The sequence below is a fragment of the Heptranchias perlo genome, chromosome 1, assembly GCF_035084215.1.
Source record: "Heptranchias perlo isolate sHepPer1 chromosome 1, sHepPer1.hap1, whole genome shotgun sequence".
NCBI lineage: Eukaryota > Metazoa > Chordata > Chondrichthyes > Hexanchiformes > Hexanchidae > Heptranchias > Heptranchias perlo.
The window spans coordinates 3903274-3930126 of record NC_090325.1 but is presented as its reverse complement, the minus strand read 5'-3'; the positions used below and the strand labels follow the sequence as shown (position 1 = coordinate 3930126).

The 26853-nt window shown below is 51.1% G+C and overlaps 1 protein-coding gene across 1 annotated transcript in view; it reads left to right on the top strand.

Annotated features, from left to right (window-relative positions):
• The first annotated feature begins 4776 nt into the window (after positions 1 to 4776).
• shtn2 (shootin 2) overlaps positions 4777 to 26853 on the top strand; it is a 60531-nt gene continuing 38454 nt past the window's right edge. Inside the window, exons 1-2 of the mRNA XM_067977308.1 lie at positions 4777 to 4890; positions 12641 to 12707. Coding sequence (XP_067833409.1) covers positions 4777 to 4890; positions 12641 to 12707 — 181 coding nt within the window. The remainder of the gene's footprint in view (positions 4891 to 12640; positions 12708 to 26853) is intronic.

The window sequence follows — 26853 nt, the reverse complement described above, 5'->3', positions numbered from 1 at the left end:
TGATCCCGTGTACACAGAGTGATCCCGTGTACACAGAGTGATCCCGTGTACACTGAGTGATCCAGTGCAGCTGGAATGATCTAGTATACCCAGAGTGATCTAGTACACCCAGTGATCCAGTACACCCAGAATGGTTCAGTACATGCAGAATGATCCAGTATGCCTGGAATAATCCAGTACACCCAGAGTGATCCAGTATATCTGGCAGTGATCCAGTACAGCTGAAGCAATCCAGTGCACCCACAGTGATCCTATACAGCCTGAGTGATCTGGTACACGAAGAGTTATCTAGTATACCCAGAGAGATCCAGTACACTGAGAGTGATCTAGCACACCACAGTAATCTAGTACACTCAGAGAGATCCAGTATACCTGGAGTGATCTAGCACACCATTGTAATCTATTACACCCAGTGATCCAGTGCATCTGGAGTGATCTAGTACACCCAGAGTGATCTAGTACATCCAGAGTGATCTAGTGCATGCGGAATCATATAAAACATCCAAAGAGATCCAGTCCCCACCGGGTGATCCAGTGCAGCTGTAATGATTCAGGATACCTGGGAGGTTCATTGAAAGGAAGACCTTGCATTTCTATAGCCCCTTTCACAACCGCACGACGTCCCAAACTGCTTCACAGCCAATGAAATACTTTTGAAGTGTAGTCACTGTTGTGATGTAGGAAACGCAGCAGCCAATTTGCGCACAGCAAGATCCCACCAACAGCAATGAGAGAACTCCCCGGCTCTTCTTCAAAATAGTGGCCACGGGATCTTTTACGTCCACCTAAGTGGTCAGACGTGGCCTCGGCATAACAGCTCATCCGAAAGACGGCACCTCCGACAGTGCAGCACTCCCCCAAGTACTGCGCTGGGCGTGTCGGCCTGGATCTTGTGCTCAAGTCTCTCGATTGGAACTCGAAGCCGTGACCTTCCAGGCTCAGAGGTGAGAGTGCTACCCACTGAGCCAGGGCTGATATCTGGTTAATCAGATGTTGAAAGGGGAGTGAGGGGGTTGATTAATTCTGTTTTGAGTGTTTCCAAAACTGTCAAGAAGCAGTTGTCTGCCGTCACCCTGTTTTGGAACTTCCGTTGCTGTGCAGTGACACACGGTATGAGGCGGCGAAGAGCCCACTGTCAGCCTGAACTGAAAGCCTGCGCACTGTGTACTCGGTCAGTGAAGCCCACGATTGTTCCCAGTCAATAAGGGGACGCCTGCTCTCAGGAGGAAGCTGAAAAAGGAACAAGAATTCCTGCACTCATGTTAACTACAGACCATCTCCTTCTCTTTATATTTGCTGAGAAAGGCAATCTTTGCAACTTTTCTCTTCCGTCAAAGGAAGGGTGGGACCGATTAGGGACAAAAACAGGAGATCTTCTTGTGGAGACGGAGGGCGTGGCTGAGGCACTAAATGAATACTTCTCATTGGTCTTCACTAGAGAAGAGGATGGCGCCATTGTAGCAGTAAAGGAGGAGGTAGTAGTAGCGATATTGGATCGGACAAAAATAGATAAAGAGGAGGGGGGATGAAATTGGATAGGGGCCGTTTTTGGGCGCGGGTAGCGTGATGTGCTATTACCCCGCACCCAATGGTCCCGGCGCAGGCCGGCCCGAGGATCGACCTGCAATCAGTGTTCCATCCCAGGCCGTGCACGTGGAATCAATGCAATTCACATTTTCCCACCACCAGGGGGAGCTCAATCTCTTAAAGGGAGGATGTTTCTTAGAAATCTCTTAAAGGTAGCTGGTACCTGTTATTTGCTGCACGGAGTCTGAATGGAGATCAGACATCGCGCATGTAAAACACAGATTCAGATCCCATCCCTATGTTTACAAACTGATGAGTTATGTTCAAACATTGAACAAAGGTTGCGCACCACTAAATCCCACATCATCCATCCTGCATGCCAGACCGCACCAATCTGCCGATCTAAGTTTGTACCAGGCCTGCGAGAGTGCATGCACCAAGGTTCTCTGCTGATGCACTAGAGGCCTTGGTGCAAGAAGTGGACAGAAGGAGGGACATCCTATATCCGCAGCCCCCCTGCGGCGGGTGGCGGGGGTTGGGGGGGGGGCGGGGCAAGAGGCCCTCCAGACATATACTCAAAAGTCAGTGGGAGGCAGTGGGGGACGAAGTCAATGCCAGGCACACAGCATCATGAACATGGATGCAGTGCAGGAAGATGTTCAATGCTTTGACAAGAGTGGTCAAGGTGAGTGAGGTCAACTGTCAAGTGGCGTCTCCCACCAACTGCACCATGCACTACACCCCCATCACCCACATACCAACAAACTCTTTCTATCAGCACTCAACCCTCTCCCCTTACATATTACCACCATTGCAAGCCGCCCACCCACAACTCACAGGCCACACACACTGGCAGCTATTCAACCATGACAGGCACATCACCCAGACACACGTCCCGCTTTCTTGCAGGAGAAGGTGGCGCATATCAGGAGGCAGCAAGTGGCAGTGACATTTAGCCCCTCGAGCCTGTTCCGCCATTCAATGTGATCATGGTGGACCTGTGACCTAACTCCATATACCCGTCTTATCCCCATATCCCTTAATACCCTTGGTTCACAGAAATCTATCAATCTCAGATTTAACATTCACCAGTGAGCTAGGATCAACTGCCATTTGCAGAAGAGCGTTCCAATCATCTCCCACCCTTTGGGTGTAGAAGCATTTCCTAACTTCACTCCTGCACGTCCTGGCTCTAAATGTTAGACTATGTCCCCGTGTCCTGGTATTGAGGTCTATCCAAAAACAGTAACAAATGTCTAGCCAGAAGCAATAATCCAGCCACTAACCTGTAATGGTCCCTTTAAATAGCGCCGGTGGGGGGTCCTCCAGGCACTCTCAGACACGTTCAGATGGTCGGGGTTAAGACTGTGCGTTGAGTTGAGCGTCAAGTCCCAAAATGGTGTCTATCACTTTAAATCAGCGTTGTACACTGATTGAAGCCATTTTCTCCTTACTTTACATGATTCCAGCGTTCGTTATCTGCACCTGCGGTAACTCCTATACCAAAATGGCGTCTGGCGCACGTCACGCTGGAAACATGTGTGCGCCTCCAAGACGCCATCTTGGATGTCGGAGAGGCCGTGTAGGCCGAAACAACAGGCACTACACGGCCCAATTTAGAGCCCGAGGGACTTAAAAGATTGGCAGTACTCAAAGTAGAAAAGTCACCCGGTCCGGATGAGATGCATCCTCGGTTACTGAGGGAAGTAAGGGTGGAAATTGCGGAGACTCTGACCACAATCTTCCAATCCTCCTTAGATATGGGGATGGTGACGGAGGACTGGAGGATTGTAAATGTTACACCCCTGGTCAAAAAAGGGGAGAGGGATAAACCCAGCAATTACAGGCCAGTCAGCCTAACGTCGGTGGTGGGGGATCTTTTAGAGACATTAATCTGGGACAAAATTAATTGGCACTTGGAAAAGTATGGGCTAATAAATGAAAGTCAGCACGGATTTGTTAAAGGAAAATCGTGTTTGACTAACTTGATTGAATTCTTTGATGAAGTAACGGAGAGGGTTGATGAGGGTAGTACGGTTGATGTTGTGTATATGGACTTTCAAAAGGCATTTGATAAAGTGCCACATAATAGACTTGTTAGCAAAATTAAAGTCCATGGAATTAAAGGGACAGTGGCAGTGTGGATACAAAATTGGCTAAGGGACAGAAAGCAGAGAGTAGTGGTGAACGGTTGTTTTTCAGTCTGGAGGGAAGTTTACAGTGGTGTTCCCCAGGGGTCAGTATTAGGAACTCTGTTCTTTTTGATATTTATTTGATATTTATTAATAACCTGGACTTAGGTATAGAGGGTATAATTTCAAAGTTTGCAGATGATACAAAACTTGGAAATGTAGTAAACAATGCGGAGGATAGTAACAGACTTCAGGAGGACAGACAGACTGGTGAAATGGGCAGACATGTGGCAGATGCAATTTAACGCAGAGAAGTGTGAAGTGATACATTTTGGTAGGAAGAATGAGGAGAAGCAATATAAACTAAATGGTACAATTTTAAAGGGAGTGCGGGAACAGAGAGACCTGGGGATGTGTGTACACAAATCTTTGAAGGTGTCAGGACAGGTTGAGAAGGCTGTTAAAAAAGCATATGGGATCCTGGGCTTTATAAATAGAGGCATAGAGTTCAAAAGCAAGGAAGTTATACTAAACCTTTATAAAACACTGGTTGGGCCTCAGCCGGATTATTGTGTTCAATTCTGGGCACCGCACTTTAGGAAGGATGTCAAGGCCTTAGAGAGGGTGCAGAGGAGATTTACTGGAATGGTACCAGGGATGAGGGACTTCAGTTATGTGGAGAGACTGGAGAAGCTGTGATTGTTCTCCTTAGAGCAGAGAAGGTTAAGGGGAGATTTGATCGAGGTGTTCAAAATCATGAAGGGTTTTGATACAGTAAATAAGGAGAAACTGTTTCCATTGGCAGAAGGTAACCAGAGGACACAGATTAAAGATAATTGGCAAAAGAACCAGAGGGGAGATGAGGAGAAACTTTTTTACGCAGTGAGTTGTGATGATCTGGAATGCTCTGCCTGAAAGGGCGGTGGAAGCAGATTCAATAATAACTTTCAAAAGGGGAAATGGATAAATACTTGAAGAAGGAAAATTTGCAGTGCTATGGGGAAAGAGCAGGGGGGTGGGACTAATTGGATAGCTCTTTCAAAGAGCTGGCACAGGCACGATGGGCCGAATATACCCCTTCTGTGCTGTACCATTCTATGATTCTATGGTTCTATAAATGCTTGTCATTTCCACAATCTTCACATTGTTCCTGTGTTTTGATCTGTGTGGACCCGCAGCTATTCAAGAGAGCGGTCGAGGTCCTGAGGAGCTCGAGGAGGACGATGAGGAGGTGAGTTAGTTCAGGCATCGAGGGGAGCAAGAATAAACTGCCATTGACCGTAAGTTTTTTTCGTTCACGGGATGTGGGCGTCGCTGGCGAGGCCGGCATTTATTGCCCATCCCTAATTGCCCTTGAGAAGGTGGTGGTGAGCCGCCTTCTTGAACCGCTGCAGTCCGTGTGGTGAAGGTTCTCCCACAGTGCTGTTAGGAAGGGAGTTCCAGGATTTTGACCCAGCGACGATGAAGGAACGGCGATATATTTCCAAGTCGGGATGGTGTGTGACTTGGAGGGGAACGTGCAGGTGGTGTTGTTCCCATGTGCCTGCTGCTCTTGTCCTTCTAGGTGGTAGAGGTCGTGGGTTTGGGAGGTGCTGTCGAAGAAGCCTTGGCGAGTTGCTGCAGTGCATCCTGTAGATGGTACACACTGCAGCCACAGAGCGCCGGTGGTGAAGGGAGTGAATGTTTAGGGTGGTGGATGGGGTGCCAATCAAGCGGGCTGCTATGTCCTGAATGGTGTTGAGCTTCTTGAGTGTTGTTGGAGCTGCACTCATCCAGGCAAGTGGAGAGTATTCCATCACACTCCTGACTTGTGTTTGGCTCCCGTCAGATTAAAGGCCCCGAGAGGAGTGAATCTCTCCTCAGATCTGAGACTCTGAGAGGGGCAGGCTGGAAGGCTAGAAGCCTGCAAAGGCCTTGTTTTCCCACAGGACCCATGAGATTCTTGAGCCTGGACTGCGGGTGTACTGCACCCGATTTGTTCCGCAGTGCAGGCGTGGACCGCAAAATCGAGGCCTTAATGCCCTTAAAGGATGGGCTTCAATAGGAGAGCTAACAACGTTTCAGGAGGTGGTCACCCCGCAGATTAAGAGAGTGCAGGCAGAGAGGGACTGGGTGACCGCCAGACAGACAAGGAGGACCAGGCAGGTAGTGCAGGAGTCCCCTGAGGGCATCTCACTCTCCAACCAGTATTCAGTTCTGGGTACTGGTGGGGGAGAGGGTTCCTCTGGGGAGTGCAGCCAGAGCCAAGACCAGAGCACCATGGGTGGCTCAGCTGTACCGGGCGTGATGGGGGGAGGGCTGATAGGAGAATGGTCAGAAGAGCGATTGTGATAGGGGATTCTATAGTTCGGGGAGCAGACAGGCATTTCTATGGCCACAAACGTGATTCCAGGATGGTATGTTGCCTCCCTGGTGCCAGGATCATGGATGTCACTGAGCGGCTGTAGGACATTCTGAAGGGGGAGGGTGAACAGCCAGAGGTCGTGGTACATATCGGTACCAAAGACATAGGTAAAAAGAGGGATGAGGTCCTGCAAGCAGAATATAAGGAGTTAGGAAATAAGTTAAAAAGCAGGACCTCAAGGGCAGTAATCTTAGAATTACTCCCAGTGCCACGTGTTAGTGAGTATAGGAATAGGAGAATAGACAGGATGAATGCGTGGCTGGAGGGTTGGTGCAGGAGGGGGGGATTTAAATTCCTGAGGAATTGGGACCGATTCTAGGGAAGGTGGGACCTGTACAAGCCGGACGGGTTGCACCTCAACAGATCCGGGACTAATATCCTCACAGGGGGGTTTGCTCTGCTGTTGGGGAGAGTTTAAACTAGAGTGGCAGGGAGATGGGAACCTGAGCGGGGAGTCAGAAGAGAGTAATGTTGAAAGCAGCAAGAGGGGGGAGGACCCAGGGGAAATTTACAATAAAAATAATACAAATAGTTGTTTAAGAACAAGTGAAAGGGAAAAGCGTAGAGCAGCGGAAAGAAAGTGTACTTTAGACACGACAGAAAAAGTGAAAACTAGAAGGTGTAAGGCGATTAACCCAACATCAAAGCTGAAGGTCAGACTAGGGTGTGTGGCCCAACTAAGAGTTCTATATACAAATGCACGGAGTATAAGGAATAAATTAAATGAACTACAGGTTCAAATTCAAATTGGAGGGTATGACATGATAGCTATTACTGAGACATGGCTGCAGGATGGTCAGGGTTGGGAACGAAATATACCAGGTTATAAGGTCTACAGGAGAGATAGGGAAAATGGAAGAGGGGGAGGAGTAGCCTTAGTGATGAGAGATGAAATCACTTCAATGATAAAGAGGGATATAACGAGAGGTAAGCAGCCAACAGAGACCTTATGGGTTGAATTGAGAAATAGGAAAGGATCTAAGACTATAGTGGGAGTTGTGTATAGGACCCCTGGCAGCAGCTCTGAAGTGCCAGATTGTATAAATGCGGAGATTAGACAAGCATGTAACAAAAGCATAGTGGTCTTAATGGGGGACTTTAACCTTCACATAGATTGGGAAAAGCAGACTAGCAACTGTCAGAAAGCTAGTGAATTTCTTGAGTGTGTCCGGGATAGTTTTCTCCAGCAGTATGTCCTAGAGGCAAAAAGGGGGCAAGCCATACTAGATTTAGTAATGAGTAATGAACCAGATTTAGTTAACAGCTTAACTGTACGTGAACATCTATCCAATAGTGATTATAACATGATCGAGTTCAAGGTAGTGTTTGAAAGAGAAAAAAGTGAATCAGCTGCTAAGATTCTAGACTTGGGTAAGGCCGACTTCAATGGGATGAGACAGAGACTGTCCACAGTAAACAGGGCAAATCTGTTAATGGGTAAAACGACTGATGATCAGTGGGAAATGTTTAAAGAAACATTTAATGTGATACAGAATTGGTTTATACCCCTGAGGGGCAAGAATTCTACTTGACAAAAAAAACAGCCATGGACAACTAAAGACGTAAGGAAAGGGCATACAAAAAGGCAAAAAATGGCTCAGATCCTGGCAAATGGGAAAGATACAAAGATCAACAAAGGGTCACAAAACAGATAGTAAGAGCTACAAAAAGAGAGTATGAAAAGAAACTTGCAAGGGATATCAAAACCAATACGAAGAACTTTTATAGTTATATTAGGAAAAAGAGGGTGGTCAGGAGCAGTGTTGGCCCCTTAAAAACTGAAAGTGGGGTTATTGTCATTGACAATGGGGAAATGGCGGACATGTTGAACAATTACTTTGTGTCAGTATTTACAGTAGAAAAAGAGGATAGCATGCCAGAAATCCCAAGAAAACTAATATTGAATTGGGGACAGGGACTTGATAAAATTAACATAAGTAAAACAACAGTAATGAAGAAAATAATAACACTAAAGAGTGACAAATCCCCAGGACCAGATGGTTTCCATCCCAGGGTTTTAAAGGAAGTAGGTGAGCAGATTGCAGATGCCCTAACTATAATCTTTCAAAGTTTCCTAGATTCAGGAACTGTCCCTCTAGATTGGAAAATTGCACATGTCACTCCGCTTTTTAAGAAAGGAGAGAGAGGGAAACCAGGGAATTATAGACCAGTTAGCCTAACATCTGTTGTGGGGAAAATGCTGGAGTCTATAATTAAGGATAGGGTGACTGAACACCTCGAGAATTTTCAGTTAATCAGAGAGAGCCAGCATGGATTTGTGAAAGGTAGGTCGTGCCTGACAAACCTGATTGAATTTTTTGAAGAGGTGATTAAAGTAGTGGACAGGGGAATGTCAATGGATGTTATTTGTATCCAGAAGGCATTTGATAAAGTCCCACATAAGAGACTGTTAGCTAAGATAGAAGCCCATGGAATCGAGGGAAAAGTACGGACTTGGTTAGGAAGTTGGCTGAGCGAAAGGCGACAGAGAGTAGGGATAATGGGTAGGTACTCACATTGGCAGGATGTGACTAGTGGAGTCCCGCAGGGATCTGTCTTGGGGCCTCAATTATTCACAATATTTATTAACGACTTAGATGAAGGCATAGAAAGTCTCATATCTAAGTTTGCCGATGACACAAAGATTGGTGGCATTGTAAGCAGTGTAGATGAAAACATAAAATTACAAAGGGATATTGATAGATTAGGTGAATGGGCAAAACTGTGGCAAATGGAATTCAATGTAGACAAATGTGAGGTCATCCACTTTGGACCAAAAAAGGATAGAACAGGGTACTTTCTAAATGGTAAAAAGTTAAAAACAGTGGATGTCCAAAGGGACTTCGGGGTTCAGGTACATAGATCATTGACGTGTCATGAACAGGTGAAGAAAATAATCAATAAGGCTAATGGAATGCTGGCCTTTATATCTGGAGGACTGGAGTACAAGGGGACAGAAGTTATGCTGCAGCTCTACAAAACCCTGGTTAGACCACACCTGGAGTACTGTGAGCAGTTCTGGGCACCGCACTTTCGGAAGGACATATTGGCCTTGGAGGGAGTGCAGCGTAGGTTTACTAGAATGATACCCGGACTTCAAGGGTTAAGTTACGAGGAGAGATTACACAAATTGGGGTTCTATTCTCTGGAGTTTTGAAGGTTAAGGGGTGATCTGATCGAAGTTTATAAGATATTAAGGGGAACAGATAGGGTGGATAGAGAGAAACTATTTCCGCTGGTTGGGGATTCTAGGAGTAGGGGACTCAGTCTAAAAATTAGAGCCAGACCTTTCAGGAGCGAGATTAGAAAACATTTCTACACACAAAGGGTGGTAGAAGTTTGGAACTCTCTTCCGCAAACGGCAATTGATACTAGCTCAATTGTTAATTTTAAATCTGAGATAGATAGCTTTTTGGCAACCAAGGGTATGAAGGGATATGGGCCAAAGGCAGGTATATGGAGTTAGATCACAGATCAGCCATGATCTTATTAAATGGCGGAGCGAGCTCGAGGGGCTGAATGGCCTACTCCTGTTCCTATGTTCCTATGAAGAGCAGGAGGCCAAGGGTAGATTCTTGGAAGACTCCAGAGGTGATGGTGTTGGGATTAGGACGAGAAGCCTAAAAGATGAACAATTAGATTGGTAAGAATGGAACGAGAGGGAGGGGCTTCAATGGGAGAGTTAGGGTAATCGAGGGAGGGGCTTCCATGGGAGAGTTAGGGTAATAGAGGGAGGGGTTTTGATTGGAGAGTTAGGGTAATAGAGGGAGGGGTCTCGATGGGAGAGTTAGGGTAATAGAGGGAGGGGTCTCGATGGGAGAGTTAGGGTAATAGAGGGAGGGGCTTCAATGGGAGAGTTAGGGTATTAGAGGGAGGGGTTTTGATGGGAGAGTCAGGGTAATAGAGGGAGGGGTTTCGATGGGAGAGTTAGGGTATGAGAGGGAGGGGTTTCGATGGGAGAGTTAGGGTAATAGAGGAGGGGCTTTGATGGGAGAGTTAGGGTAATAGAGGGAGGGGTTTCGATGGGAGAGTTAGGGTATTAGAGGGAGGGGTTTCGATGGGAGAGTTGGGATATTACAGGGAGGGTTTCGATGGGAGTGTTAGGGTAATAGAGGGAGGGGTTTCGATGGGAGAGTTAGGGTATTAGAGGGAGGGGTTTCGATGGGAGAGTTAGGGTATTAGAGGGAGGGGTTTTGATGGGAGAGTCAGGGTATTAGAGGGAGGGTTTTCGATAGGAGAGTTGGGGGTAATATTCTGGCATGGGTGGAGGATTGGTTATCTAACAGGAAGCAGAGAGTTGGGATAAATGGTTCATTCTCAGACTGGCAACCAGTAGCCAGTGGTGTTCCGCAGGGGTCGGTGCTGGGTCCCCAACTCTTTACAATCTATATCAAAGTTTGCAGATGATACAAAGATTGGAGGGAAAGTAGAGAGTGAGGAGGACATAAAAAACCTACAAGGGGATATCGACAGGCTGGGTGAGTGGGCGGAGATTTGGCAGATGCAATACAATATTGGAAAATGTGAGGTTATGCACTTTGGCAGGAAAAATCAGAGAGCAAGTTTTTATCTTAATGGCGAGAAACTGGAAAGTACTGCAGTACAAAGGGATCTGGGGGTCCTAGTGCAAGAAAATCAAAAAGTTAGTATGCAGGTGCAGCAGGTGATCAAGAAGGCCAACGGAATGTTGGCTTTTATTGCTAGGGGGATAGAATATAAAAACAGGGAGGTATTGCTGCAGTTATATAAGGTATTGGTGAGACCGCACCTGGAATACTGCATACAGTTTTGGTCTCCATACTTAAGAAAAGACATACTTGCTCTCGAGGCAGTACAAAGAAGGTTCACTCGGTTAATCCCGGGGATGAGGGGGCGGACATATGAGGAGAGGTTGAGTAGATTGGGACTCTACTCATTGGAGTTCAGAAGAATGAGAGGCGATCTTATTGAAACATATAAGATTGTGAAGGGGATTGATCGGGTGGATGCGGTAAGGATGTTCCCAAGGATGGGTGAAACTAGAACTAGGGGGCATAATCTTAGAATAAGGGGCTGCTCTTTCAAAACTGAGATGAGGAGAAACTTCTTCACTCAGAGGGTGGTAGGTCTGTGGAATTTGCTGCCCCAGGAAGCTGTGGAAGCTACATCATTAAATAAATTTAAAACAGAAACAGACAGTTTCCTAGAAGTAAAGGGAATTAGGGGTTACGGGGAGCGGGCAGGAAATTGGACATGAATTTAGATTTGTGGTTGGGATCAGATCAGCCATGATCTTATTGAATGGCGGAGCAGGCTCGAGGGGCCGATTGGCCTACTCCTGCTCGTATTTCTTATGTTCTTATCAGAGGGAGGGGTTAAATGGGAGAGTTAGGGTATTAGAGGGAGGGGTTTCGATGGGAAATTTAGGGTAATAGAGGGAGGGGTTTCGATGGGAGATTTAGGGTAATAGAGGGAGGGGTTTCGATGGGAGATTTAGGGTAATAGAGGGAGGGGCTTCGATGGGAGAGTTAGGGTATTAGAGGGAGGGGCTTCGATGGGATAGTTAGGGTAATAGAGGGAGGGGTTTCGATGGGAGAGTCAGGGTAATTGAGGGAGGGGTTTCGATGGGAGAGTTAGGGTAATTGAGGGAGGGGTTTCGATGGGAGAGTTAAGGCATTAGAGGGAGGGGTTTCGATGGGATAGTTAGGGTAATAGAGGGAGGGGTTTCGATGGGAGAGTTAGGGTATTAGAGGGAGGGGTTTCGATGGGAGAGTTAGGGTAATAGAGGGAGGGGTTTCGATGGGAGAGTTAGGGTAATTGAGGGAGGGGCTTCGATGGGATAGTTAGGGTATTAGAGGGAGGGGTTTCGATGGGATAGTTAGGGTAATTGAGGGAGGGGTTTCGATGGGAGAGTTAGGGTATTAGAGGGAGGGGTTTCGATGGGATAGTTAGGGTAATTGAGGGAGGGGTTTCGATGGGATAGTTAGGGTAATTGAGGGAGGGGTTTCGATGGGAGAGTCAGGGTATTAGAGGGAGGGGTTTCGATGGGAGAGTTAGGGTAATTGAGGGAGGGGTTTCGATGGGAGAGTTAGGGTAATTGAGGGAGGGGTTTCGATGGGAGAGTTAAGGCATTAGAGGGAGGGGTTTCGATGGGATAGTTAGGGTATTAGAGGGAGGGGTTTCGATGGGAGAGTTAGGGTAATTGAGGGAGGGGTTTCGATGGGAGAGTCAGGGTATTAGAGGGAGGGGTTTCGATGGGAGAGTTAGGGTAATTGAGGGAGGGGTTTCGATGGGAGAGTTAGGGTATTAGAGGGAGGGGTTTCGATGGGACAGTTAGGGTATTAGAGGGAGGGGCTTCGATGGGATAGTTAGGGTATTAGAGGGAGGGGTTTCGATGGGAGAGTTAGGGTATTAGAGGGAGGGGTTTCGATGGGAGAGTTAGGGTATTAGAGGGAGGGGCTTCGATGGGATAGTTAGGGTATTAGAGGGAGGGGTTTCGATGGGAGAGTTAGGGTATTAGAGGGAGGGGTTTCAATGGGAGAGTTAGGGTATTTGAGGGAGGGTCTTTGATCGTTTATTTTTTTGTTTCCCTTTTCAGGGTGAGAGTGGAAATGTTCTTCCGGAGACAGATGAGACGGAGGTGATGCTGGCGGAGATGGAGCAGGGTGAGTTCTGCAGCCTGTGATTGTGATTTGGGACTCTGTATTTGGGGCCTCTGTATGAGGTTTGTGACATTTTGGGATCATTACATTGAGTTACTTTCCACAGAGACACAGACTGACCTGGGGAGACAGTATCGGTAAGTTAAAGAGGGAGCGGGATAAATATATGACAAATAAAGTCATCGAAGGGTCTGAGAGACGAGCTAAGTTGGGACACAAGAGATAGAGAAAAAGACAGACCATGAGATGGTTGGAGAAAAAGAGTTAGATACTGAAAGAGAGATGGAGCAAGAGAGTACGAGTGGCAGGGAGAAAGACACAGAAAGATACAGAGACAGGGAGACAAAGAGAGAGAGACAGAGAATGATAGAGGCAGCAAACGAGAGACAGAAAGAGAGAGAGAGAGAGAGATCGATAGAGACAGAGACAGGGAAACAGAGAGACAAAGAGAGAGAGACAGAGAATGATAGAGGCAGCAAGAGAGAGACAGAAAGAGAGAGAGAGAGAGATCAATAGAGAGAGGAAGGCAGGGAGATTCAGAGACAGGGAGACAGACAGCAAGAGAGAGACAGAGAGAGACAGAGAAAAAGAGAGACAGGCAGACAGAGACAGAGAGATATGACCTCCACCAGGGAGTCTGGGAATGTCTTTGACCAGTTTGTGATGTTATAGGTTGGTAAACCCAACTGAGGCGGCCTGCTGTGGTACAGGGGATATCTGACCCAATGAGAGTCCGCTGACATGATCACAATGATCACGGCCCACCCACCCACCCAATCACAGCTCCCGCGACTCAGAAATAACAGGATTGTCGGAAGGCAGACAGCCGATGGGAAAGAGCGGGATGGGAGTGCTAGTCGGCCTTTGCTCATTATCAACCGTTTCCCAATCCTCTCTCCAATCCTCTCCTCAATCCTCTCCCCAATCCTCTCCCCAATCCTCTCCCCAATCCTTTCTCCAATCCTCTCCTCAATCCTCTCCCCAATCCTCTCCCCAATCCTCTCTCCAATCCTCTCCCCAATCCTCTCTCCAATCCTCTCCCCAATCCTCTCTCCAATCCTCTCCCCAATCCTCTCTCCAATCCTCTCTCCAATCCTCTCCCCAATCCTCTCCCCAATCCTCTCCCCAATCCTCTCTCCAATCCTCTCTCCAATCCTCTCTCCAATCCTCTCCCCAATCCTCTCCCCAATCCTCTCTCCAATCCTCTCCCCAATCCTCTCCCCAATCCTCTCTCCAATCCTCTCCCCAATCCTCTCTCCAATCCTCTCCCCAATCCTCTCTCCAATCCTCTCTCCAATCCTCTCCCCAATCCTCTCTCCAATCCTCTCTCCAATCCTCTCTCCAATCCTCTCTCCAATCCTCTCCCCAATCCTCTCTCCAATCCTCTCTCCAATCCTCTCTCCAATTCTCTCTCCAATCCTCTCCCCAATCCTCTCCCCAATCCTCTCCCCAATCCTCTCCCCAATCCTTTCCCCAATCCTCTCCCCAATCCTCTCTCCAATCCTCTCCCCAATCCTCTCCCCAATCCTCTCCCCAATCCTCTCTCCAATCCTCTCCCCAATCCTCTCTCCAATCCTCTCCTCAATCCTCTCCCCAATCCTCTCCCCAATCCTCTCCCCAATCCTCTCCCCAATCCTCTCTCCAATCCTCTCTCCAATCCTCTCTCCAATCCTCCCCCCAATCCTCTCCCCAATCCTCTCCCCAATCCTCTCTCCAATCCTCTCCCCAATCCTCTCCTCAATCCTCTCCCCAATCCTCTCTCCAATCCTTTCCCCAATCCTCTCCCCAATCCTCTCCCCAATCCTCTCTCCAATCCTCTCCCCAATCCTCTCCCCGATCCTCTCCTCGATCCTCTCTCCGATCCTCTCCCCGATCCTCTCCCCGATCCTCTCCCCGATCCTCTCTCCAATCCTCTCCCCAATCCTCTCTCCAATCCTCTCCCCAATCCTCTCCCCCATCCTCTCCCCGATCCTCTCTCCGATCCTCTCTCCGATCCTCTCTCCAATCCTCTCCCCAATCCTCTCCCCAATCCTCTCTCCAATCCTCTCCCCAATCCTCTCTCCAATCCTCTCCCCAATCCTCTCCCCAATCCTCTCTCCAATCCTCTCCCCAATCCTCTCTCCAATCCTCTCCCCAATCCTCTCCCCCATCCTCTCCCCGATCCTCTCTCCGATCCTCTCCCCGATCCTCTCTCCAATCCTCTCCCCAATCCTCTCCCCAATCCTCTCCCCAATCCTCTCTCCAATCCTCTCCCCAATCCTCTCCCCAATCCTCTCCCCGATCCTCTCTCCGATCCTCTCCCCGATCCTCTCTCCAATCCTCTCGCCAATCCTCTCCCCAATCCTCTCCCCGATCCTCTCTCCGATCCTCTCCCCAATCCTCTCCCCAATCCTCTCCCCGATCCTCTCTCCAATCCTCTCCCCAATCCTCTCCCCAATCCTCTCCCCAATCCTCTCTCCAATCCTCTCCCCAATCCTCTACCCTATCCTCTCTCCGATCCTCTCTCCAATCCTCTCTCCGATCCTCTCCCCGATCCTCTCTCCGATCCTCTCCCCAATCCTCTCCCCAATCCTCTCTCCAATCCTCTCCCCAATCCTCTCCCCAATCCTCTCTCCAATCCTCTCCCCAATCCTCTCCCCAATCCTCTCTCCGATCCTCTCTCCAATCCTCTCTCCGATCCTCTCCCCAATCCTCTCCCCAATCCTCTCTCCAATCCTCTCCCCAATCCTCTCCCCCATCCTCTCTCCAATCCTCTCTCCGATCCTCTCCCCAATCCTCTCTTCGATCCTCTCCCCAATCCTCTCTCCGATCCTCTCCCCAATCCTCTCCCCAATCCTCTCTCCAATCCTCTCCCCAATCCTCTCCCCCATCTTCTCCCCGATCCTCTCTCCGATCCTCTCTCCAATCCTCTCTCCGATCCTCTCCCCAATCCTCTCTCCAATCCTCTCCCCAATCCTCTCCAATCCTCTCCCCAATCCTCTCTCCGATCCTTTCTCCGATCCTCTCTCCAATCCTCTCTCCAATCCTCTCCCCAATCCTCTCTCCAATCCTCTCTCCAATCCTCTCCCCAATCCTCTCCCCAATCCTCTCTCCAATCCTCTCTCCAATCCTCTCCCCAATCCTCTCTCCAAACTTCTCCCCAATCCTCTACCCAATCCTCTCTCCAATCCTCTCTCCAATCCTCTCTCCAATTCTCTCTCCAATCCTCTCCCCAATCCTCTCTCCAATTCTCTCTCCAATCCTCTCCCCAATCCTCTCCCCAATCCTCTCCCCAAACCTCTCCCCAATCCTTCCCCAATCCACTCCCCAAACCTCTCACCAACCTCACCCCAACCTCTCCCCAATCACTCTCCAACCCTCCCCCAATCCTCTCCCATCCTCTCCCCAATCCTCTCTCCAATCCTCTCCAACTCTCTCCAATCCTCTCCCAAACCTCTCCCAATCCTCTCTCCAATCCTCACTCCAATCCACTCCCAAACCTCCCCCAATCCTCTCCCCAATCCCCTCCAATCCACTCCCCAATCCTCTCCCCAATCCTCACCCCAATCCTCTCCTCAATCCCTCTCCAAACCTCACCCCAACCACACCCCCAATCCTCTCCTCAATCCTCTCTCCAATCCTTCCCCAATCCTCTCTCCAATCCTTCCCCAAACCTCTCCCCAATCCTCTCCCCAATCCACTCCCCAATCCTCTCCCCAATCCTCTCTCCAATCCTCTCTCCAATCCTCTCCCCAATCCTCTCCCCAATCCTCTCCCCAATCCTCTCCCCAATCCTCTCTCCAATCCTCTCTCCAATCCTCTCCCCAATCCTCTCCCCAATCCTCTCTCCAATCCTCTCTCCAATCCTCTCCTCAATCCTCTCTCCAATCCTTCCCCAATCCTCTCCCCAATCCTCTCTCCAATCCTCTCCCCAATCCTCCCTCAATCCTCTCCCAATCCTCTCTCCAATCCTCTCTCCAATCCTCTCCTCAATCCTCTCTCCAATCCTTCCCCAATCCTCTCCCCAATCCTCTCTCCAATCCTTTCCCCAATCCTCTCCCCAATCCTCTCCCCAATCCTCTCCCCAATCCTCTCTCCAATCCTCTCCCCAATCCTCTCCCCAATCCTCTCCCCAATCCTCTCCCCAATCCTCTCTCCAATCCTTTCCCCAATCCTCTCCCCAATCCTCTCCCCAATCCTCTCCCCAATCCTCTCCTCAATCCTCTCTCCAATCCTTCCCCCAATCCTCTCTCCAATCCTCTCCCCAATCCTCTCTCCAATCCTGTCCCCAATCCTCTCCCCAATCCTCTCCTCAATCCTCTCCCCAATCCTCTCTCCAATCCTCTCTCCAATCCTCTCTCCAATCCTGTCCCCAATCCTCTCTCCAATCCTCTCCCCAATCCTCTCTCCAATCCTCTCTCCAATCCTCTCCCCAATCCTCTCCCCAATCCTCTCCCCAATCCTCTCCCCAATCCTCTCCTCAATCCTCTCTCCAATCCTTTCCCCAATCCTCTCTCCAATCCTTTCCCCAATCCTCTCCCCAATCCTCTCTCCAATCCTCTCTCCAATCCTCTCTCCAATCCTCTCTCCAATCCTCTCTCCAATCCTCTCCCCAATCCTCTCTCCAATCCTCTCCCCAATTCTCTCCTCAATCCTCTCTCCAATCCTTTCCCCAATCCTCTCTCCAATCCTTTCCCCAATCCTCTCCCCAATCCTCTCCCCAATCCTCTCCCCAATCCTCTCCCCAATCCTCTCTCCAATCCTTTCCCCAATCCTTTCCCCAATCCTCTCTCCAATCCTCTCCCCAATCCTCTCCCCAATCCTCTCTCCAATCCTTTCCCCAATCCTCTCTCCAATCCTCTCTCCAATCCTCTCCCCAATCCTCTCTCCAATCCTCTCCCCAATCCTCTCCTCAATCCTCTCTCCAATCCTTTCCCCAATCCTCTCCCCAATCCTCTCCTCAATCCTCTCTCCAATCCTTTCCCCAATCCTCTCTCCAATCCTCTCCCCTATCCTCTCTCCAATCCTTTCCCCAATCCTCTCCCCAATCCTCTCCCCAATCCTCTCCCCAATCCTCTCCCCAATCCTCTCTCCAATCCTTTCCCCAATCCTCTCCCCAATCCTCTCCCCAATCCTCTCTCCAATCCTCTCCCCAATCCTCTCTCCAATCCTCTCCCCTATCCTCTCTCCAATCCTTTCCCCAATCCTCTCCCCAATCCTCTCCTCAATCCTCTCTCCAATCCTTTCCCCAATCCTCTCTCCAATCCTCTCCCCTATCCTCTCTCCAATCCTTTCCCCAATCCTCTCCCCAATCCTCTCCCCAATCCTCTCCCCAATCCTCTCCCCGATCCTATCCCCGATCCTCTCTCCGATCCTCTCCCCGATCCTCTCTCCGATCCTCTCTCCAATCCTCTCTCCGATCCTCTCCCCAATCCTCTCCCCGATCCTCTCTCCGATCCTCTCTCCGATCCTCTCCCCGATCCTCTCTCCGATCCTCTCCCCAATCCTCTCCCCAATCCTCTCTCCAATCCTCTCCCCAATCCTCTCCCCAATTCTCTCTCCGATCCTCTCTCCAATCCTCTCCCCAATCCTCTCTCCAATCCTCTCCCCAATCCTATCCCCAATCCTCTCTCCAATCCTCTCCCCAATCCTCTCCCCAATCCTCTCTCCGATCCTCTCTCCAATCCTCTCTCCAATCCTCTCCCCAATCCTCTCTCCAATCCTCTCTCCGATCCTCTCCCCAATCCTCTCTCCGATCCTCTCCCCAATCCTCTCCAATCCTCTCCCCAATCCTCTTCCCAATCCTCTCTCCAATCCTCTCCCCAATCCTCTCCCCAATCCTCTCTCCAATCCTCTCCCCAATCCTCTCCCCAATCCTCTCCCCAATCCTCTCTCCAATCCTCTCCCCAATCCTCTCCCCAATCCTCTCTCCAATCCTCTCTCCAATCCTCTCCCCAATCCTCTCTCCAATCCTCTCTCCGATCCTCTCCCCAATCCTCTCCCCAATCCTCTCTCCGATCCTCTCCCCAATCCTCTCCCCAATCCTCTCTCCAATCCTCTCCCCAATCCTCTCCCCCATCCTCTCCCAGATCCTCTCTCCGATCCTCTCTCCAATCTTCTCCCCAATCCTCTCCAATCCTCTCCCCAATCCACTTCCCAATCCTCTCTCCAATCCTCTCCCCAATCCTCTCTCCAATCCTCTCTCCAATCCTCTCTCCGATCCTCTCCCCAATCCTCTCCTCAATCCTCTCCCCAATCCTCTCTCCAATCCTCTCCCCAATCCTCTCTCCAATCCTCTCTCCAATCCTCTCCCCAATCCTCTCCCCAATCCTCTCCCCAATCCTCTCCCCAATCCTCTCCCCAATCCTCTCCCCAATCCTCTCTCCAATCCTCTCCCCAATCCTCTCTCCAATCCTCTCCCCAATCCTCTCTCCAATCCTCTCCCCAATCCTCTCTCCAATCCTCTCCCCAATCCTCTCTCCAATCCTCTCCCCAATCCTCTCCCCCATCCTCTCCCCGATCCTCTCTCCGATCCTCTCCCCGATCCTCTCCCCAATCCTCTCTCCAATCCTCTCCCCAATCCTCTCCCCAATCCTCTCTCCAATCCTCTCCCCAATCCTCTCTCCAATCCTCTCCCCAATCCTCTCCCCAATCCTCTCTCCAATCCTCTCCCCAATCCTCTCCCCAATCCTCTCCCCAATCCTCTCTCCAATCCTCTCCCCAATCCTCTCTCCAATCCTCTCCCCAATCCTCTCCCCAATCCTCTCTCCAATCCTCTCTCCAATCCTCTCCCCAATCCTCTCTCCAATCCTCTCTCCAATCCTCTCTCCAATCCTCTCTCCAATCCTCTCCCCAATCCTCTCTCCAATCCTCTCTCCAATCCTCTCTCCAATCCTCTCTCCAATCCTCTCCCCAATCCTCTCTCCAATCCTCTCCCCAATCCTCTCCCCAATCCTCTCTCCAATCCTCTCTCCAATCCTCTCTCCAATTCTCTCTCCAATCCTCTCCCCAATCCTCTCCCCAATCCTCTCCCCAATCCTCTCCCCAATCCTTTCCCCAATCCTCTCCCCAATCCTCTCTCCAATCCTCTCCCCAATCCTCTCCCCAATCCTCTCCCCAATCCTCTCTCCAATCCTCTCCCCAATCCTCTCTCCAATCCTCTCCTCAATCCTCTCCCCAATCCTCTCCCCAATCCTCTCCCCAATCCTCTCTCCAATCCTCTCTCCAATCCTCTCTCCAATCCTCTCTCCAATCCTCCCCCAATCCTCTCCCCAATCCTCTCCCCAATCCTCTCTCCAATCCTCTCCCCAATCCTCTCCTCAATCCTCTCCCCAATCCTCTCTCCAATCCTTTCCCCAATCCTCTCCCCAATCCTCTCCCCAATCCTCTCTCCAATCCTCTCCCCAATCCTCTCCCCGATCCTCTCCTCGATCCTCTCTCCGATCCTCTCCCCGATCCTCTCCCCGATCCTCTCCCCGATCCTCTCTCCGATCCTCTCTCCGATCCTCTCTCCAATCCTCTCCCCAATCCTCTCCCCAATCCTCTCTCCAATCCTCTCCCCAATCCTCTCTCCAATCCTCTCCCCAATCCTCTCCCCAATCCTCTCTCCAATCCTCTCCCCAATCCTCTCTCCAATCCTCTCCCCAATCCTCTCCCCCATCCTCTCCCCGATCCTCTCTCCGATCCTCTCCCCGATCCTCTCTCCAATCCTCTCCCCAATCCTCTCCCCAATCCTCTCCCCAATCCTCTCTCCAATCCTCTCCCCAATCCTCTCCCCAATCCTCTCCCCAATCCTCTCTCCAATCCTCTCCCCAATCCTCTCCCCGATCCTCTCTCCAATCCTCTCCCCAATCCTCTCCCCAATCCTCTCCCCAATCCTCTCTCCAATCCTCTCCCCAATCCTCTCCCCAATCCTCTCCCCGATCCTCTCTCCAATCCTCTCCCCAATCCTCTCCCCAATCCTCTCCCCAATCCTCTCTCCAATCCTCTCCCCAATCCTCTACCCTATCCTCTCTCCGATCCTCTCTCCAATCCTCTCTCCGATCCTCTCCCCGATCCTCTCTCCGATCCTCTCCCCAATCCTCTCCCCAATCCTCTCTCCAATCCTCTCCCCAATCCTCTCCCCAATCCTCTCTCCAATCCTCTCCCCAATCCTCTCCCCAATCCTCTCTCCGATCCTCTCTCCAATCCTCTCTCCGATCCTCTCCCCAATCCTCTCCCCAATCCTCTCTCCAATCCTCTCCCCAATCCTCTCCCCCATCCTCTCTCCAATCCTCTCTCCGATCCTCTCCCCAATCCTCTCTTCGATCCTCTCCCCAATCCTCTCTCCGATCCTCTCCCCAATCCTCTCCCCAATCCTCTCTCCAATCCTCTCCCCAATCCTCTCCCCCATCTTCTCCCCGATCCTCTCTCCGATCCTCTCTCCAATCCTCTCTCCGATCCTCTCCCCAATCCTCTCTCCAATCCTCTCCCCAATCCTCTCCAATCCTCTCCCCAATCCTCTCTCCGATCCTTTCTCCGATCCTCTCTCCAATCCTCTCTCCAATCCTCTCCCCAATCCTCTCTCCAATCCTCTCTCCAATCCTCTCCCCAATCCTCTCCCCAATCCTCTCTCCAATCCTCTCTCCAATCCTCTCCCCAATCCTCTCTCCAAACTTCTCCCCAATCCTCTACCCAATCCTCTCTCCAATCCTCTCTCCAATCCTCTCTCCAATTCTCTCTCCAATCCTCTCCCCAATCCTCTCTCCAATTCTCTCTCCAATCCTCTCCCCAATCCTCTCCCCAATCCTCTCCCCAATCCTCTCCCCAATCCTTTCCCCAATCCTCTCCCCAATCCTCTCTCCAATCCACTCCCCAATCCTCTCTCCAATCCTCTCCCCAATCCTCTCTCCAATCCTCTCTCCAATTCTCTCTCCAATCCTCTCCCCAATCCTCTCTCCAATTCTCTCTCCAATCCTCTCCCCAATCCTCTCCCCAATCCTCTCCCCAATCCTCTCCCCAATCCTTTCCCCAATCCTCTCCCCAAACCTCTCTCCAATCCTCTCCCCAATCCTCTCCCCAATCCTCTCTCCAATCCTCTCCCCAATCCTCTCTCCAATCCTCTCCCCAATCCTCTCTCCAATCCTCTCTCCAATTCTCTCTCCAATCCTCTCCCCAATCCTCTCTCCAATCCTCTCTCCAATCCTCTCTCCAATCCTCTCTCCAATCCTCCCCCCAATCCTCTCCCCAATCCTCTCTCCAATCCTCTCCCCAATCCTCTCCCCAATCCTCTCCCCAATCCTCTCCTCAATCCTCTCTCCAATCCTCTCCCCAATCCTCTCCCCAATCCTCTCCTCAATCCTCTCTCCAATCCTTTCCCCAATCCTCTCTCCAATCCTTTCCCCAATCCTCTCCCCAATCCTCTCCCCAATCCTCTCCCCAATCCTCTCCCCAATCCTCTCTCCAATCCTCTCTCCAATCCTCTCCCCAATCCTCTCCCCAATCCTCTCCCCAATCCTCTCCCCAATCCTCTCTCCAATCCTCTCTCCAATCCTCTCCCCAATCCTCTCCCCAATCCTCTCTCCAATCCTCTCTCCAATCCTCTCCTCAATCCTCTCTCCAATCCTTTCCCCAATCCTCTCCCCAATCCTCTCTCCAATCCTCTCCCCAATCCTCTCCTCAATCCTCTCCCCAATCCTCTCTCCAATCCTCTCTCCAATCCTCTCCTCAATCCTCTCTCCAATCCTTTCCCCAATCCTCTCCCCAATCCTCTCTCCAATCCTTTCCCCAATCCTCTCCCCAATCCTCTCCCCAATCCTCTCCCCAATCCTCTCTCCAATCCTCTCCCCAATCCTCTCCCCAATCCTCTCCCCAATCCTCTCCCCAATCCTCTCTCCAATCCTTTCCCCAATCCTCTCCCCAATCCTCTCCCCAATCCTCTCCCCAATCCTCTCCTCAATCCTCTCTCCAATCCTTTCCCCAATCCTCTCTCCAATCCTCTCCCCAATCCTCTCTCCAATCCTGTCCCCAATCCTCTCCCCAATCCTCTCCCCAATCCTCTCCTCAATCCTCTCCCCAATCCTCTCTCCAATCCTCTCTCCAATCCTCTCTCCAATCCTGTCCCCAATCCTCTCTCCAATCCTCTCCCCAATCCTCTCTCCAATCCTCTCTCCAATCCTCTCCCCAATCCTCTCCCCAATCCTCTCCCCAATCCTCTCCCCAATCCTCTCCTCAATCCTCTCTCCAATCCTTTCCCCAATCCTCTCTCCAATCCTTTCCCCAATCCTCTCCCCAATCCTCTCTCCAATCCTCTCTCCAATCCTCTCTCCAATCCTCTCTCCAATCCTCTCTCCAATCCTCTCTCCAATCCTCTCCCCAATCCTCTCTCCAATCCTCTCCCCAATTCTCTCCTCAATCCTCTCTCCAATCCTTTCCCCAATCCTCTCTCCAATCCTTTCCCCAATCCTCTCCCCAATCCTCTCCCCAATCCTCTCCCCAATCCTCTCCCCAATCCTCTCTCCAATCCTTTCCCCAATCCTTTCCCCAATCCTCTCTCCAATCCTCTCCCCAATCCTCTCCCCAATCCTCTCTCCAATCCTTTCCCCAATCCTCTCTCCAATCCTCTCTCCAATCCTCTCCCCAATCCTCTCTCCAATCCTCTCCCCAATCCTCTCCTCAATCCTCTCTCCAATCCTTTCCCCAATCCTCTCCCCAATCCTCTCCTCAATCCTCTCTCCAATCCTTTCCCCAATCCTCTCTCCAATCCTCTCCCCTATCCTCTCTCCAATCCTTTCCCCAATCCTCTCCCCAATCCTCTCCCCAATCCTCTCCCCAATCCTCTCCCCAATCCTCTCTCCAATCCTTTCCCCAATCCTCTCCCCAATCCTCTCCCCAATCCTCTCTCCAATCCTCTCCCCAATCCTCTCTCCAATCCTCTCCCCTATCCTCTCTCCAATCCTTTCCCCAATCCTCTCCCCAATCCTCTCCTCAATCCTCTCTCCAATCCTTTCCCCAATCCTCTCTCCAATCCTCTCCCCTATCCTCTCTCCAATCCTTTCCCCAATCCTCTCCCCAATCCTCTCCCCAATCCTCTCCCCAATCCTCTCCCCGATCCTATCCCCGATCATCTCGCCGATCCTCTCCCCGATCCTCTCTCCAATCCTCTCTCCAATCCTCTCTCCGATCCTCTCCCCGATCCTCTCTCCGATCCTCTCTCCAATCCTCTCTCCGATCCTCTCCCCAATCCTCTCCCCGATCCTCTCTCCGATCCTCTCTCCGATCCTCTCTCCGATCCTCTCCCCGATCCTCTCTCCGATCCTCTCCCCAATCCTCTCCCCAATCCTCTCTCCAATCCTCTCCCCAATCCTCTCCCCAATCCTCTCTCCGATCCTCTCTCCAATCCTCTCCCCAATCCTCTCTCCAATCCTCTCCCCAATCCTATCCCCAATCCTCTCTCCAATCCTCTCCCCAATCCTCTCCCCAATCCTCTCCCCGATCCTATCCCCGATCATCTCGCCGATCCTCTCCCCGATCCTCTCTCCAATCCTCTCTCCAATCCTCTCTCCGATCCTCTCTCCAATCCTCTCTCCAATCCTCTCCCCAATCCTCTCTCCAATCCTCTCTCCGATCCTCTCCCCAATCCTCTCTCCGATCCTCTCCCCAATCCTCTCCAATCCTCTCCCCAATCCTCTTCCCAATCCTCTCTCCAATCCTCTCCCCAATCCTCTCCCCAATCCTCTCTCCAATCCTCTCCCCAATCCTCTCTCCAATCCTCTCCCCAATCCTCTTCCCAATCCTCTCTCCAATCCTCTCCCCAATCCTCTCCCCAATCCTCTCTCCAATCCTCTCCCCAATCCTCTCTCCAATCCTCTCCCCAATCCTCTCTCCAATCCTCTCCCCAATCCTCTCTCCAATCCTCTCTCCGATCCTCTCTCCAATCTTCTCCCCAATCCTCTCCAATCCTCTCCCCAATCCACTTCCCAATCCTCTCTCCAATCCTCTCCCCAATCCTCTCTCCAATCCTCTCTCCAATCCTCTCTCCGATCCTCTCCCCAATCCTCTCCCCAATCCTCTCCCCAATCCTCTCTCCAATCCTCTCCCCAATCCTCTCTCCAATCCTCTCTCCAATCCTCTCCCCAATCCTCTCCCCAATCCTCTCCCCAATCCTCTCCCCAATCCTCTCCCCAATCCTCTCCCCAATCCTCTCTCCAATCCTCTCCCCAATCCTCTCCCCAATCCTCTCCCCAATCCTCTCCCCAATCCTCTCTCCAATCCTCTCCCCAATCCTCTCCTCAATCCTCTCTCCGATCCTCTCTCCGATCCTCTCTCCGATCCTCTCCCCGATCCTCTCCCCAATCCTCTCCCCGATCCTCTCTCCGATCCTCTCTCCGATCCTCTCTCCAATCCTCTCTCCAATCCTCTCCCCAATCCTCTCCCCAATCCTGTCCCCAATCCACTCCCCAATGCACTCCCCAATCCTCTCCCCTATCCTCTCTCCGATCCTCTCTCCAATCTTCTCTCCAATCCTCTCTCCAATCCTCTCCCCAATCCTCTCTCCGATCCTCTCTCCGATCCTCTCCCCAATCCTCTCCCCAATCCTCTCCCCAATCCTCTCCCCAATCCTCTCCCCAATCCTCTCCCCAATCCTCTCTCCAATCCTCTCCCCAATCCTCTCCCCAATCCTCTCTCCAATCCTCTCCCCAATCCTCTCTCCAATCCTCTCTCCAATCCTCTCCCCAATCCTCTCCCCAATCCTCTCCCCAATCCTCTCCCCAATCCTCTCCCCAATCCTCTCTCCAATCCTCTCCCCAATCCTCTCCCCAATCCTCTCCCCAATCCTCTCCCCAATCCTCTCTCCAATCCTCTCCCCAATCCTCTACCCAATCCTCTCTCCAATCCTCTCTCCAATCCTCTCTCCAATTCTCTCTCCAATCCTCTCCCCAATCCTCTCTCCAATCCTCTCCCCAATCCTCTCCCCAATCCTCTCCCCAATCCTCTCTCCAATCCTCTCCCCAATCCTCTCCTCAATCCTCTCTCCGATCCTCTCTCCGATCCTCTCTCCGATCCTCTCCCCGATCCTCTCCCCGATCCTCTCTCCAATCTTCTCTCCAATCCTCTCTCCAATCCTCTCCCCAATCCTCTCTCCGATCCTCTCTCCGATCCTCTCCCCAATCCTCTCCCCAATCCTCTCCCCAATCCTCTCTCCAATCCTCTCCCCAATCCTCTCCCCCATCCTCTCCCAGATCCTCTCTCCGATCCTCTCTCCAATCCTCTCCCCAATCCTCTCTCCAATCTTCTCCCCAATCCTCTCCAATCCTCTCTCCAATCCTCTCCCCAATGCTCTCCCCAATCCTCTCTCCAATCCTCTCCCCAATCCTCTCCCCAATCCTCTCTCCAATCCTCTCCCCAATCCTCTCCTCAATCCTCTCCCCGATCCTCTCTCCGATCCTCTCCCCGATCCTCTCCCCGATCCTCTCCCCGATCCTCTCTCCGATCCTCTCTCCAATCCTCTCCCCAATCCTCTCCTCAATCCTCTCCCCAATCCTCTCTCCAATCCTCTCCCCAATCCTCTCCTCAATCCTCTCCCCAATCCTCTCTCCAATCCTCTCCCCAATCCTCTCTCCAATCCTCTCCCCAGTCCTCTCCCCAATCCTGTCCCCAATCCACTCCCCAATCCTCTCCCCAATCCTCTCCCCAATCCTCTCCTCAATCCTCTCCCCAATCCTCTCCCCAATCCTCTCCCCAATCCTCTCCCCAATCCTCTCCCCAATCCTCTCTCCGATCCTCTCTCCGATCCTCTCTCCGATCCTCTCTCCGATCCTCTCCCCAATCCTCTCCCCAATCCTCTCTACAATCCTCTCCCCAATCCTCTCCCCAATCCTCTCTCCAATCCTCTCCCCAATCCTCTCCCCAATCCTCTCTCCGATCCTCTCTCCAATCCTCTCTCCGATCCTCTCCCCAATCCTCTCTCCGATCCTCTCCCCAATCCTCTCTCCGATCCTCTCCCCAATCCTCTCCCCAATCCTCTCTCCAATCCTCTCCCCAATCCTCTCCAATCCTCTCCCCAATCCTCTTCCCAATCCTCTCTCCAATCCTCTCCCCAATCCTGTCCCCCATCCTCTCCCCAATCCTCTCCTCAATCCTCTCCCCAATCCTCTCCCCAATCCTCTCCCCAATCCTCTCCCCAATCCTC